The sequence below is a fragment of the Castanea sativa genome, chromosome 3, assembly GCF_040712315.1.
Source record: "Castanea sativa cultivar Marrone di Chiusa Pesio chromosome 3, ASM4071231v1".
NCBI classification, from domain to species: domain Eukaryota; kingdom Viridiplantae; phylum Streptophyta; class Magnoliopsida; order Fagales; family Fagaceae; genus Castanea; species Castanea sativa.
Genome location: NC_134015.1, coordinates 28,601,665 through 28,616,324, shown reverse-complemented (window position 1 = coordinate 28,616,324; position 14,660 = coordinate 28,601,665). Strand labels below are relative to the sequence as shown.

The 14,660-nt window shown below is 34.0% G+C and overlaps 2 protein-coding genes across 2 annotated transcripts; both read right to left on the bottom strand.

The window, feature by feature from the left end:
• Positions 1 to 1,856: 1,856 nt before the first annotated feature.
• LOC142628244 (uncharacterized) lies at positions 1,857 to 7,793 on the bottom strand. Its single transcript, XM_075802308.1, has 6 exons — positions 7,581 to 7,793; positions 7,401 to 7,440; positions 7,156 to 7,236; positions 4,208 to 4,394; positions 2,653 to 2,920; positions 1,857 to 2,375 (listed from the first exon to the last, which is right to left on the bottom strand). Exons 1-6 carry the CDS (start codon positions 7,638 to 7,640, stop codon positions 2,169 to 2,171), a joined length of 843 nt encoding a protein of 280 aa, XP_075658423.1. The 5' UTR covers positions 7,641 to 7,793; the 3' UTR covers positions 1,857 to 2,168.
• A 4,054-nt stretch (positions 7,794 to 11,847) lies between these two features.
• On the bottom strand, positions 11,848 to 14,207 carry LOC142628782 (uncharacterized). The gene is made up of 6 exons (XM_075802820.1): positions 13,433 to 14,207; positions 12,977 to 13,146; positions 12,734 to 12,873; positions 12,385 to 12,629; positions 12,059 to 12,263; positions 11,848 to 11,962 (listed from the first exon to the last, which is right to left on the bottom strand). The coding sequence occupies exons 1-6, from the start codon at positions 14,205 to 14,207 to the stop codon at positions 11,848 to 11,850; spliced, it is 1,650 nt and encodes a 549-aa protein (XP_075658935.1).
• Between the last annotated feature and the right edge of the window lie 453 nt (positions 14,208 to 14,660).

The following is a 14,660-nucleotide window of genomic DNA, read 5'->3' as shown; positions in this document are numbered from 1 at the left end:
TGCCTTACAGTGCCTTAAGTCGGCCCTATATATGTTATTAACCAAAAAAAAAAATTATATATGGGGTTGCACTTGTTATCACAACAGTTCCAGCCCTTGACATATAATGTTTAGCGTGGATTGGGTTTTCTCTTTTTTGACATGCATGTTCAAAATTTTTAAAATATTTTACTAATCCTCGTAATAGTCTTCCCATCTAATGACTTACATAGGCCTAAAAATCTTTAGACCAATTCCTTCAGGTTTGGGTACCTTTGTTTACTTCTTTTTTTTAATATATAATAAATATGATAATGTTTCAAATCTATCACGTCCGCTTTATGATTGTTACTCTTCATCACTTGAGTGACTTTTGTTTACCTATAAAGTTATATTAAGTAAATAATGTGTCCTTTTGATTAAAGTAAATAAAAATACCACTGCAGACGTTATTATTGGTGACATTATTTCTCGACATGGACTAAATTCAAAGTGATGTCTCCTGTAATTAACCACGTCAGTGCTACCAACTAAGCTCAAAATCGTGAATTGAATGCACAATTTCAAGTAAAATTGTTTATTGATTGTAAGGTTAGATATGGCATCTTCGAGATGTGAATTTGTAAAAGCAGCGTCAGCTATTCTAAAAGAATTATATTTTCACACATCAAAAAGTTACTTTTTTTTATTTTAACAAACCATTTTACAATTCACCTTACATCAAATATTTTATAATTTCATACAACACGTTAAAATAATATATATAATACATTAAAATATTCTTAAAAAACTCGAACAATACAAAAATAAATAAATAAAAACAAAATCTACACTATCATCCGCAGCTCACCACAACTCACTGCCTACACTACTCACTGCCTACCACTACCACCACGCAAACCCACCACCACCCAAAATCAACCAACCACCGCCCAAATTAGCCAACCACGACTCAAATTAACCAAACACAACCACCAAACATAGCCCACTGCAACCATCCAAAAGCACAGAACCACCAAACATAACCCACACAACCACCCTAAAAAACACCGCCACAACCACCAAAAGAGAAAGAAGAGAGATTTGACAGTATGCGAGATGATGGAGGGCGAGATCGGAGAGACCTAGATGACAAGATGGTGAAGGGCGAGATCGAATAGAGCTGGGGTGGTGGGCAAGATTAGAGATACCTAGATGACATGCAAGATCGAGCAGAGTTCGGCAGAGGCATAGGCAGCGACTTGGCTACGAGAGCCGGAGGCTGAGGAAAGAGAAGGGCTGGGAGAAAGAAATAAAAAGGTTGAGGAGAGACCATCTGAGAGTGGGAGAGAGGCACCAAAAGAGATAGTGAGAGAGTAGAGAGAAAAATGAGAATAAAATAATGAGAAGAGAGAAAAAAGAATTAAAAAAATATTATTTATTTTTAGCACTAGGATCTACACTGATCCAAATTTGAAACAGACTATTCATCAATGCCAAATCTTTTAGTATTTAGAACATCTAATGTGAGAGGTTTTTTAATGTTTGGTGTGCCAAATGCCAATATTTAGCATTTGACATTTGGCACACTTGATGCTAGTACTCTAAGTTTTGAAGAATGTCAAATAGTTTGAAAAATGTTGCATTTTCAAAATTAGTTTTAGTTTTTTTTTTTTAGTATTCAGCCAAAAAAACTCAAACAAAATGATCCTTTTCAACTTCATAACTAGGTTGCACCACCCGACCTGCTTCTAAATCACATTTTCAGGAACTGAAAGCACTAACATAATTGATTCAGGAAACTAGCAAAGTATAACAGTTTAATATTTAGCAATAACCATTGTTCCACCAAGCTGCATACGGAGCATATAAGAAATGCAAAATTATAGAGCTTAAAATTACAATCAAAGAACTATATTTTATATATGTATGTCATGGTACACAAGCTCAAAAGGATTCTACCGCTAATTTTCTTTAGTCCCTTTTCTTCCTCTCAATTAAGCTTGATAGTGACGAGATTGTAACTGTGTCAATAGAAGAATATTCATTTGAATTTATATTTGATACAGATCAATGAATAGCAATGAGGTCTTGTTCAGCTAATAACATTTCTACCATGAATCATAAGAATAGAAAGCCAAAGGACCAAAAAACTCTTTTCTTCGATCTACAATTCTGTTCATTCCACCTGAGGTATAACCAGTTCATCCTTACACTGTTACAGTGAATAGGTAGAGCTTTAGTACAACAGAGAGCCCCAGCTGCAATAGAAAGATGCCAGCCACTATGATGAACCACCTTTCACCGGCTGACTTAATGTGGGCTCGGAGGTTAAGAGCCACAAATGTAGCTGACATGAACCCAGCTATACCTGCTACAACCCATCTAAAGATTTCCAATGGCACAACAGAGAGACACTGCAACCAAACAGTAATAATAGTAGTCACTAATATTTACCGAATATGCCATGAATATTGTGCTACTAAACAAGGTGGTCATTATAAAACATTAAAAAATTGACAGACTCATCATTATAACATATTATAAAATAGAAAGACTCATCTTTCATGTGAACCTAATATCAAAACATGGGTTCTTCTGTATAGGAATTAGTGTCACCGAACTACTGAAGACTGTGTTAATATGGAAAATGGGTGTTATTGGAAAATTTTGTTAAGAAAATCAGAGACTTACCAGAGCTGGAATAAAGACAAATAGAGAGTAGCCATAGAGACAAAACAGCTGAACAAGGCCAGATGGAGCTGAGAAGTATTTAAGGATTACGTACAATACAAGAGGCACAATAGTGACGTAACCATAGAACACTCCCGCAGACCAAGTTACCAAATTTATGTCATAATCCCATTCTTTTTTCTTCAGCTTGTGTGCTACATAGGTCACAAAAGTGCCAATAGAAGCTGCAACAAATATGAGGGTAGTGCATATCCAGAATGGTCCATACCTGCATGGCATTTGAAATTTAAAATAATACAACAGGTGCCTTTATCATATGAGGGGAGAAGGGTGCACACAAATAAGTGCAATGAAACTAACTCTTAAGTAACTTCTAATACTTAATGAGCACAGCTACTACCTACAACAACATTCACCTAGTGAGTAAAAACACACCCCACTATCACCAAGGCATTAATACCAAAAGGCACGAAAAGGATCAACAAAGAAAGTTAAATTTTACAACTTATATATATTAGCCTATTAGGGACACATGGATATGTATTAAGCTTAAATTAAATACAATAAACACATGAATAACAGAGAATGAATATCTTAATCTCATAATTGAAGGAGAAAGATTGTCAACTAATGTAAAATAATTGTCGAACAAAAATCAATAACTTGGTGAATTGGCAAATAGGGTATTTTGTGCTACTTTTTTAAACAAATCATAATTGGAAATCTGAAACTAAAAGTTGTAACAGAATAAAAATATGGATCTTTAAACATGCTGATTATTATAAGTTCACAGAAAGCAGAAAAGAGAAAGCCACCGTTGTCCTAATGTACCAGTTTAGAACTCCAAATCCACCAGTAAAAGTATGATAAATCAGGAAGGTAGCCAGTAAGCAAGTCAAGACAGCTATTATTAAATCGAGCAAACTTTTGCTAATAGTAATACCAATCAAAGATGAAAAGCTATGGTCAGAATTCGTGTAGAGATGACAGGAGATTATTGTAATGCTGAATATTCTATCTTTAAGCTGCTACTGATTCTTGAAATGAGTGGTATGCCTGCAAAAAGCACTTCTGATCTACCCATGTCAATGAAATCCATCCCGTGAAACAAAGGATAGTTCATTCTTAGGGTGAATGTAGATAAAAATACTGCTACTGAATGGACCATAACTTCATGATTAACCTCAATGAATTATGGCTACAGAATTTATAATTTTTTATAAGTATGGCTACAGAATTTATTACTTAAACAAATATATTGAGAAACAAAATACATGCAGTGTTATCAAGCACAGACCATGAGAGTTGCACCACTAGCAAATGCCAAACAGAATTTTACAGTGTCATACATACATACATACATACATATAATATATATATATATATATATATATATATATGACACTGTGTATCAAAAAAGTGAAACACTTGATTTTCATTATTTCCTCAAATTTAAAATGATTTCAACAATTTATGAAGAAATTAAGCAGTAGATCCCAATTTAAATTTTTATTCAAAGATAAATCATTAGTGAAGTTACAGAAAATCTACTTACAAATCTGGATTGCTAGAAGTTTTTTCATTAAAATTTCCCCTAAATGGAAAGAGTGAATCTTTAATTCTCTCCACAACATCTGAAGTGTCAACATCAAAGTATGGTTTGTAGGCAGCAACCGTGAATGTCCGAAACCAGCCACTCTGCTGGGGTTCATCAGAACCAGCTACAGGTTTTGAAAATGTATCTGCACCAGTTGAAATTAATCAGTAGTCATTATTTGATAACAAATGCAATATTGACAGTGCCAGGTGTATGAGAAAGTAAATTCAACTGGTGTGGGCTGAAAACTCGGGACATGCAATATTGACAGTGTGCCATAGTTCTAAGATTAGTTTTTTTTCCCCCTATTCGAAGTTCTTCTAAGATCAGTTGTATGGGTTTTTCTTTTTTTGCAATAACCGAGACCTAAACAACACGCGCCCTTCAGACCTGTGATGGCCAGAGAAAACTCGGGACATGGGTCCCCCCTTAAGCTTGCACATCAGGTAATTGCAACTCAGATGCAACAGCTAGGGATCAAACCTGTCTGGGTTTACATCTTACTAGCTTAGGCTCTCACTTTTACCATTGAAGCATAATGGGTGGGTTGTATGGGTTATTCTCACACCTACACCATTTAAGATTATTTCTGATAAATTTGTGGTCCTATAAACACTAAATCACAAATTTCCATCAATGTTCTTTCAATCACCCTGTTGACAGTTGACAACAATGTCATTACTAATAGGAGAGGTCTGTTATTTAAATACACATTGCCTATTGATCTCAATCACTTTGAGTCAGCCACTCAGCCTGCAGTTCCAATTTTGTGGAAAGTTCTATGCCCCATGTGGAAATCAAATCAAATCTTACTACACTTGCTCTTAATGCAACAGTACTGTTTCAAAAAAACCATAGTGAGGCACTCTTCATGGTGCCGTGTGTCTAGCTAAGTAGGTGATTTTTCAGTGTTTAATCGTGCTCTAATTAGTAAGTAATGTGTGGTCCAGATAAGTTCTTTTAACTTTTAAGGTCAAGATTGATTGGATGTCGATAGGGTGCAGCTGAATCAGATACAAGCAATATAATGACTGTCTTTAAATTCTTCTAATGGATATTCATATGTCAATGGAAAATCTAGAAATATTGTAATGACTGACTTTATTCAAATGTTATAGCTGGTACTTATTTTCACCACTGCCGGCCTAAAGAAACACAAAGAAAGCCGCTTAAAGTGAAATGGTTTCTTCTCTAGGAGTAAAACCTATGAAACTACCGACATGATACTGGCAGTCATTTCTCACTTTTCCACACCCTTCAGTAATTCAATTTCATTGCAATTTTTTTTTTTTTTTTTTATAAGTAAATTCAATTTCATTACAATTTCAATAATCACAATCAGATGTGAATACTTTTATTTCTTCATAAGTAGTCTCACCTTATGGAAATCTTTTAATCATCAAAAAATCTTTTAAGCCCTAATGTTTAATTCCAAGAACCCTAGAATTTCTGCTGACATCCTGCATCTCAATGCCATATTTTGGTTTTACAACACCCAACCCTCAGCTTATCCTGATTTTTTTATCCTTTTGTCTATTGGTAAGTTATGCACGCACCCAAAACGATTATGGAACCCACAGCCTCACTCTTCCAATTCTTATAGGGGAGGAGAGCGTTTTGAGCTAGAGCTCATTTGCAATTTATTGTGCCTATTTCAACCCTTTGTTAGCTCATCCAAAGCATTTTGAGCGTGTGTACAAAAGTTTTCTTCCCATTACCGTATAGATCCAGTTCACAAATTAGAACCACATCCCTAAACAAATAAAAAAACACATCTAAATGCCTGTCCATTAGATACGGCTGAAATTTTGTGGAGACCTGTTTTAATAAGTGAGGTTCAAATAAACTGTACCTAGAAAGTAATGCTTAAAAAGGTTGTACCCAATAAGCAAAATAAACTAATTTTAAGATTAAACAAACAAACACTAAAAAGCAGTTGGCTACTACAAAAGAACATGAGCACCAAGTTCTACATGGTGAAACCCAACCATCTAAACCCTTTTTACATGAAACAAAAACAATAAACAAAGGTGTTGTGTCTCAGGTCTGACACTTTATGAACACTCCTGAGACACTCTTCAAATAAAATATACACAGTAAAATTTGAGAAATGTACTAAACACAACAATCATCCTTAATCATGGTTTGAAGTCTGAACAAATCCTAGCATCAATTATGCCACTTAAAATTGATTTCTTCATTTGTTAATGTCTAAATGATGAACATCATATCATTTAAATAAAAACGAATCAATAAATGTTTACTACACAAGCACCTGATGACCCTTGAACCCACAAAGAGGTGCCATTTTCCTAGTTTAGCTAGAACTCATTGGCTAATACATAGCATGATATAATATGCATATATTTACTGATGTATCCCCATTTTTTCATGTCCTCATTTTAAAGATTTTTTCTAGTCGCAGTGTCCATCTCCTGTTGTGTGTTTAGTGTCATTGTGTGTTGTTTTGTGCATCTTAGCTTATTTTTATTTATTTATAGATAATTGCAACTCAAGCACTTGTACAGCAACGAAACCATGACCTCAAACTCAACCCCTTGCAAAGGAAAAACAAAAATGCAATTTGGTCTATGTGTTTGTGAATTTTGACAATAGATCTATGCACATTGTGAACTGATCTGTGCAATTTTTCAATCACTTTGATTAGTTTTTTGCTGCGTGTTCCTTATGATTTGTTTAGTTATCAACTTAACATAATCATTCAGACTTGCTTTGTATGATTTGATCATAGCAAGTTCTGAATTTGGATTCGATTACCCGAATTTAGGGGCATACCCAGCACCAATAAATGTTTTTTTCAGCAGCTCATTTTCTTCCTTGTCTATATACATTGGAGACCAAAATGTGTAATGAAATTTCAAACAAAATCAGATGACGATATATACCATCAGCATCTCGAGGAGGGCGAGAAGCACCGGAGATCTTCCCTTGCGCTCCGGATGGAGGAAACGTTTGAAGAGTTGAATCTACAAATTTCAATTCATTCAAAAACAAATTTAACAACATTAAAAATTAATTCAATCTTGCAATTTTACAAAACTAATCCAGGGAGTCCACCGAGCCAAAAAAAGCCTAATACACAAAATATATATATATAAATAAATATTTAAAAAAACGTTTCATTTTTTACCTGCGAATTTGACGGTGACTTGGCCTGGATCTGGTACAGCCTGCAACAAAATAAGAAGAGAGAGAGATTAAGATCTAAATGCTACATATTAGCATTTATAGAAAACTAAATTGGAGGTAAAAATTAAGGAATAAGAAAGAAATAGAGATTAAAAGAGAAGAAATGAGCGAGTACACTTACAGGAACAGATCCTGAGACCTTTTGGTTATCTAAGCTTGTGTAATTGCCCCCTGACATCATCTTTCTTTTCTCTCTCTCTCTCTCTCTCTCTCTCTCTCTGTCTCTGTGTTTCTTCTTCTTCTTCTTCTTCTTCTTCTTCTTCTACCACCTTCACAAATCTCTGTCTCTCTCTATCTCTCTCTCTCTCTCTGACGCGTGGATTTTGTTTTTCTGGTTTTTTTTTATTTGATGGGAGAGGAGTCAGCGTCGAGTAAGAAAGGAAAGTGGGGCCGATGTGGAACGCCCAGGAAATGATGGGCTGGTTGATCTGGCCCAATATTGCCTGCTTTTGGGCTTTTAGATTGAGGTTTTGGACTACATGTGTGTGTGTGTTTTTTTTATAACTTACGGAGCACAAGGACTGCACATCTCCTTATTGATTGGGGATGTCTTCAAAGTTCTAACCTTTAAACTTTTTGTTTTGGTGATCATGACTTCAATTGATTATGTTGGACATGGATCTCCCATATTATGAGAGAGAGAGAGAGAGAGAGAGAGAGAGAGAGAGAGATATATATATATATATATATATATATATATATATATATATATAATGAAGGTTCTATTTAGGGTGACAAAATTGGACACGACCCGTGAACCCAACACGACACGACATAAAATTAGCAGGTTATGGGTTGAAGTTTAATGGGTTCGTGTCATATTTGAGTTGACATAATTGGCCCATTTAATAAATGGGTTGAGTTAGTGTTCAACATATGGAACCCATTTGACCTATTTGACCCATTTAATTAAAAGACATTTTACTAATATACCCATCAAACTCAAGGTATATGAACTTCTTAGTTGTTGTGGTTTTTTTTTTTTGACATATTGTGATTGATTATTTGTGATATTTAGATATACTTTAATTTTGAATAATTATATGTGATGCAATTACTCATTAATTCTGAATTTTATATTAAAAATATTTTTTTGTTTGTTTTTTCATAAATTTTTTTTTTTCATTTTGATAAAATTTGATAAACAGGTTGACACGACTGACTAGTTTAATAAATGGGTTTTGTTATGGTTGAGGAATTTTGACCCGTTTAATAAACATGTCAAGTTAGTATTGACATATATAGTTGGATACTCAAGAGTTGACACGACATGAACCCGACACGCGAACACGAATTGCCACCCCTAGTTATATTGGATGATATGGGACTATGAGTCTTGGGATGGCAATGGGGAGGATTGGATCATGGGTACCCCTTCCCCACTTTGTTTTTCTTCAAAGCGGGAAAAATAAGGCAAGTTGGGTTTGGAGTGGTTTGGAAATATTTTATTAATCCTAATGAAATAACCTTGGCATTGATGAAATAAAGATGAAATATGAAGAGAAATGATGACCATAAGATTACTGAAAGAAAACTAGAGACAAAGGTTTTTGAAAATAGCATCAGAATGTGTACAATATTACTAGGATATGTACTAAAAAAATACTTTATATGTATAATTAAGTTTAATATATATTACATAATATAAGTATATATATACATTCGGGGAGGAGCGGGGCAAGAAAAACATATTCCCCACCCCATAACCTCTTCATTTGATTTGATAAAGTGAGCTTGCACTAATCTTCATGGTTTTGAAACCCGGACCGTTTATTGAACCGTAAAAGGGAGAGGTTCAAGGTTTTTGAGGTCGAACCAAGGTCGAACTGTGATGATGTGATAATTAATTTAATAATTAATTAAAGCCTAAATATAAATATTAAATTTATAAAACTAGCAAAATTGACTAATATATCTATATATGTGAGGGAAATTTAATGATTATCAAGCATATATTTAATAATTAAATAAGAAAGTTAATAAAATAAAATAATAACCTTTAAAACATTAAAATTTATGATTAATTTTTGAAGTAAAGTTGAATATCTTTGAAGGATTGTAATTATAATTTTTTTTTATTCCTTGTACAAGATGGATAATTTAATTAAGTAGAATAAAATTGTGTTAAGTTGTTTTTATAAAAAAATAAAAATGCTAAGGGATTGGACCGCACGGTTCTTGCTACCGGTTCGTGCGGTCCAACCCCAGTTTTAGGGGTTCACGAAATTAACAAAAAATTCGACTCTTTATGCTTAAAAAACCGGTTTCATCTCGGTTTTTGATTTTTACGATCCGACCTCCTTGTCCGGTCTGGGTCTAAAAACAGTGCTAATCTTGCACTCAAACATAACTTGTTGAATAGATGGTACACATTTAGATCAGGTGTTTTTTTTTTTTCAGCCTGGAAGAGAGAAAAAAAAAAAGGTACAATTATGCCTTCTTCTTTTTTTAAATTGTATAAACGTAAATAAGTTAATAAGCTAAAATAATAATAATCCAAATGTATCTTCAATTGACAAGAGCCATAAATTACTTTTATTGGTGATCACACATCCGTGTGTGTCTATATATATATATATATATATATATATATATATATATATATATATATATAAACTATACAACTTAAACAAATCATTTGACTTTGAGAACTAAGATTCTCCTCAAATCAAGCTCCAATATGAGATTTGATTTGATCTCTCTCTCTCTCTCTCTCTCATTTGTTCTCTCTTTGACGCCACCATATTACTCCGATATGCTTTTTGTGGACTTTGTTGAATCTGTGGGTTCTATTTTAATCCGTGGGTAATCTTGATTCTGTCTTAATAGGTAATCTTGATTTATGGATGCTTAATCTATTATAATGATTTTGTCATGGTTGTTTTGTATAGGCTTTAATTCTTTTTTTTTTTTTCTTTTTTGATTGGGCCACGATTTAGGCTGTGGATTAGGCCCAAAACTGACCTGCTTGAACGAGGCTCACGGGGCCTGACAGGGCAGGTTTGGGCCCCGCAAAGAAACCTTGTTTATTACACGGTCTAGGTTCGGGTAACGGGGCAGGTTCAGGCATAAAGAAACCTAATTTGAACCTGACCCGTTGCCATTACTAGTGGTAATTGACCACTATGCTAACAAAAACTGCATCTAAAAGCTTATCCAATGATGGCAAAGATGATTAGTGTTTCTAGGACTCCAACAACATCAGTGTGGCTCAAAAAGCCCTCCCAAAACCAGCTACAATGGCCTAAACACCCTTATTTATATATAAAATTGCAAACGTTTGACTTTTAGTTGACTTTATAATATTATGCCACCAAAGTTTTCGAAGCCTCATAATTTTACGTGCCATTGTTATTAAATATATTTTGAATTGAGATTCAAATACTCCATTAGAATATTGTCACATCACCATATTTTTATACAAATGCAGTCATGGTAAGTGCCTATTAAAATTACCTTAATCATCAATTTATATTTAAGGCAAAAAAGAAAAAAAAAACATTTTATTAAACTATTTTGTGCATTGAATGAAACTAGTCATTAGTTCATGGGTTTGAATTAGATTTGATTGGTCAAAAGTCCAGTGATGGTAACGTGGATATTGGCTTATTTACTGAAAAGAACATGACTAGTAAAAAAAAAATATATTAAAAAAAAATACCGCCAAGAACATGAATACTAAGGCCCTGTTTGGAATTTTTTTTTTCCTCACTTATCACTCCTCACTCAATTTTCGTCACTCATCACTTAAAATCATTGTTATTAATACCGTTTCGGACCCCGTTTCGGTTTGTCCAGTGGAATGGAATATTTCGGTACCGGCCGATTTCGGCGTACCGTTTTAAGGTGTTTCGGGTTTCTAAAAATTAAATTATATATATATTCTTGTAAAACATAAAATTGTCAATTCTAATAAATAAATAACTAAATTTCAAATAATACAAATCATTTAGTTTTAACTCTTAAGTCTTAAATATCAATAATAACATCTATTTAACATCACACAATAAGAAGATTTACAAGACAATAACTAAACATCAAATAATACAAAACATTTAGTCTTAACTCTTATGTCTTAAACCTCAATACAACATCAAACAATAGGAAGATTTATAACAAGTCATTACTCATTACATAAGCCCATAATAATTAATAACTAATAAGCCAATAAAATTTATAACATAATATCAGTCCTCCTCATCATCATCCATGAGAGAAGGATCAAATTCATCATCAAAAGAACTCCCATAAGAACTACCAACACCCATTGGAAAATTTGTCAAGTCATGTTCATTGTTGTCATCATCATCATTGTTATCAACATCAATAGTTTCAAGTTCAGCATCCTCGTCCACATTCACTATGGCTGCTGGTTCATTAAGACAATCTCAATTTATGTCATCTGGATTAAGAAGTGCAGGTTCTTCAGCCACCCAATCTCCCATCAAGTCAATGTTATCCAAGCTTATAGGATCTAATGCATACTTATTCCTTTGAATGTTCCTACCAATGAAATTATTAAACATTAGTAACATTTTATAAATTATAATTATTTGAAAGTACATTTCATTTACATATGAGTAACGATGATAAATTTACCTTTGTCGAAGCCTCAAATTATAATGGACAAAGACCAAATCATTTACTCGCTTATGTTCCAATCTATTTCTCTTCTTTGAGTGAACATATTCAAATGTGCTCCAATTTCTCTCACAACCAGTTGCACTACAACATTGACTAAGCACACGAATGACAAATGATTGTAAATCAAGAGCTCCAAGGCCAAATTGCTCCCACCATGAAACTACAATAACAAATAAAAATATAAAATAAGCATTGCCCATGTAATCTTACAATAACAAAAATAAAGGATAAATAGACATATTGAAAGCAAATAGAAATACTATTAAATTATTAATGTTTACCTGGATTTAGTCTCTCTCGTTGGCGGATTGCTAGTGATGTGCCAAAGTCACCAATTGACTTTTTGCACTCATCAAGTTGTGAACTTACTTTGTCTTGAATGTCAGGATCGGGAACCAACCTCATTAGAGTGCTTAGCAACCCTCTTTGAACTTCATTTTGCCTTTTAAATGAAGGCCTAAAGTAAATTGCAGGGTTAAGAAAGCAACCCGTCGCATGCAAAGGACTATGAAGTTGTTTGTCCCATCTAGCATCAATAACTCTAATATAATGTCCATACAAAGAAACTTTGTTCTTTAACCTTCTTTTTTTTTTTCCTCTTTTGCTTTGTCCATTGCTTCATACAAGTACCCCATAGCAAGTTTCTCATCCTCATCAACAAGACGAAGTACTCTAACTAAAGGCTCACTAACTTTCACTATGTGCTTGCATTGAGACCAAAACGAATAATCTTCCAAAACAATTTTACTAATCTCCTTCCCAACGGTGGTCTTAGCATGGGGGCATGAAAGCCATTTATCACTAGTGAACATTTGTCTAAGCTCTTTTTTGAACCTTAGCATGCTTTGTAGACTTAAGAAGTTAGTGGCAAACCTTGTAATTGCAGGACGACATAACTCTCTTCCATTTGTAAAATCTTGCCTCATCAGAGTCTAAAACAACTCCATGGTTGTAAATGAACTTTGTTATCTTTTTTGCCTTCTTAATTGCTTCATCAACAAGAGGGAACCACTTAGGATTAGCAAGATTCTCCAACATCAAGTCTATGCAATGAGTACATATACAAGGAGACCAAAATAAAGTACCATACTTCGCTGCAATTTTTTTCCAAATTTTTTATAGGCGAAGCATTATCGTAATCAATTGCACAATATATTCCACGCCAATTTCTTGAACAACAGAATCAAATATATTGAACAACGTTTCAGCATCCTTTGTAAGGCCTGAAGTGTCAATAGATTTCAAGAACATGGCACCCCTTGGACTATACACCAAAAAATTCATTATTGGTTGTTTTTTGATTTGTCCACCCATCGGACATCCTTGAACATCCATATACTTTCCAATCATTTTTTATATCTAACAAAAAGTCATTAACTTCATGCACAGCATTTCTCAAAAGGGGTCCCCTCAACTCATAAAAAGAAGGCCCCTTAAATCCCGGCCCAATAGAAGCAATGGAATCTATCATAGGTTGATAATAGGGTGATTGAGATGCATAGAAGGGTACATTGGAATGATACCACCATCTTGCCACATTCATTTTTGCATTATCAATCATTGCTTTTGTAGCCAAAGCACTTCTTATAGAGGGTTGAGCACCAGGGGTTGTTCTAGGAGCAAAATAACTCTTAATTTTCTTCTTTACTCTTATTTGACTCATATCAATGTCAACATCCTTTCCCCTAGATTTTCGTTTACCTAATGTTTGAGGGGGACTCTTTTCAACAACCCTAACCTCATCCTCCTCCTCCTCCTCCTCATCAACATCAAATGGATCACCATATGGGTTCCCAATTTCTGACTGAATCCTCTTTTTAGTTTCTTTAGATTTTTTTAATTCTTCAATCATTTGTTTCATTTGAAACCTAATATCAGATGAAACAACTTTACACGATTCAACTTGACCCCTAATCCCAGCAAGATGATACTTAAGTCTAGTAATACCACCCCCTTTGATCAACTTATTACAATGCAAACATATAGTGTTATTTTTTGCGTTAGGCACTGCACGGGCATGAGCCCATGCGGGATCCTCTGATCTTGCAGGGGCAGAGGCCACAGAAGCAGAAGAAGTAGCAGCTGAACTATGATGATCAACCATAGTTTACTGTTCAATGAAATGTAATCATATTCAATCAAATGCAGTGGCTAAAATTTAATTTAATTTAATTTGCATGAAGTGAATGAGCAAACAAATTACATATCTTAAATGAACAAATCACATATCTTAACTTAAGTACACTTAATCGCATATCCAAGAGAAAAAAAAAATGAACAAATGACTTCAAAAATTTATAAATCCAATATTTCTAAAATAACACTTATTATGACACACACCCTTCAGACTCATGTTTCACTGCAACACCAGCAACACAAATCAGAGAAACAAGGATCAACCGATCAACAAAGCCCCTCATTTTGCTATCTCCAATTTCTCCTTCAGAATATGAACATTAAAGTTCTCATTTCTTACAAAAATTGGCAATTTAAGTCAAGATTCTATTCCCTATCTCTATTTCATTTTCCTCTTTATATGTGTGTGTGTGTGAGTGCA

Excerpts from the sequence above, each read along its gene's own strand:
- LOC142628782 (XM_075802820.1), bottom strand. The coding sequence starts at position 14,207 with ATGGTTGATCATCATAGTTCAGCTGCTACTTCTTCTGCTTCTGTGGCC. Across the intron at positions 12,874-12,976 it reads TGTCGTCCTGCAATTACAAG|ACCACCGTTGGGAAGGAGAT; the intron begins GTTTGCCACTAA and ends CCCCATGCTAAG. Across the intron at positions 12,264-12,384 it reads ACGAGAGAGACTAAATCCAG|TTTCATGGTGGGAGCAATTT; the intron begins GTAAACATTAAT and ends TTGTTATTGTAG.
- LOC142628244 (XM_075802308.1), bottom strand. The coding sequence starts at position 7,640 with ATGATGTCAGGGGGCAATTACACAAGCTTAGATAACCAAAAGGTCTCA. Across the intron at positions 4,395-7,155 it reads CCCTCCTCGAGATGCTGATG|ATACATTTTCAAAACCTGTA; the intron begins GTATATATCGTC and ends CAACTGGTGCAG. Across the intron at positions 2,376-2,652 it reads TTGTCTTTATTCCAGCTCTG|TGTCTCTCTGTTGTGCCATT; the intron begins GTAAGTCTCTGA and ends GTTTGGTTGCAG.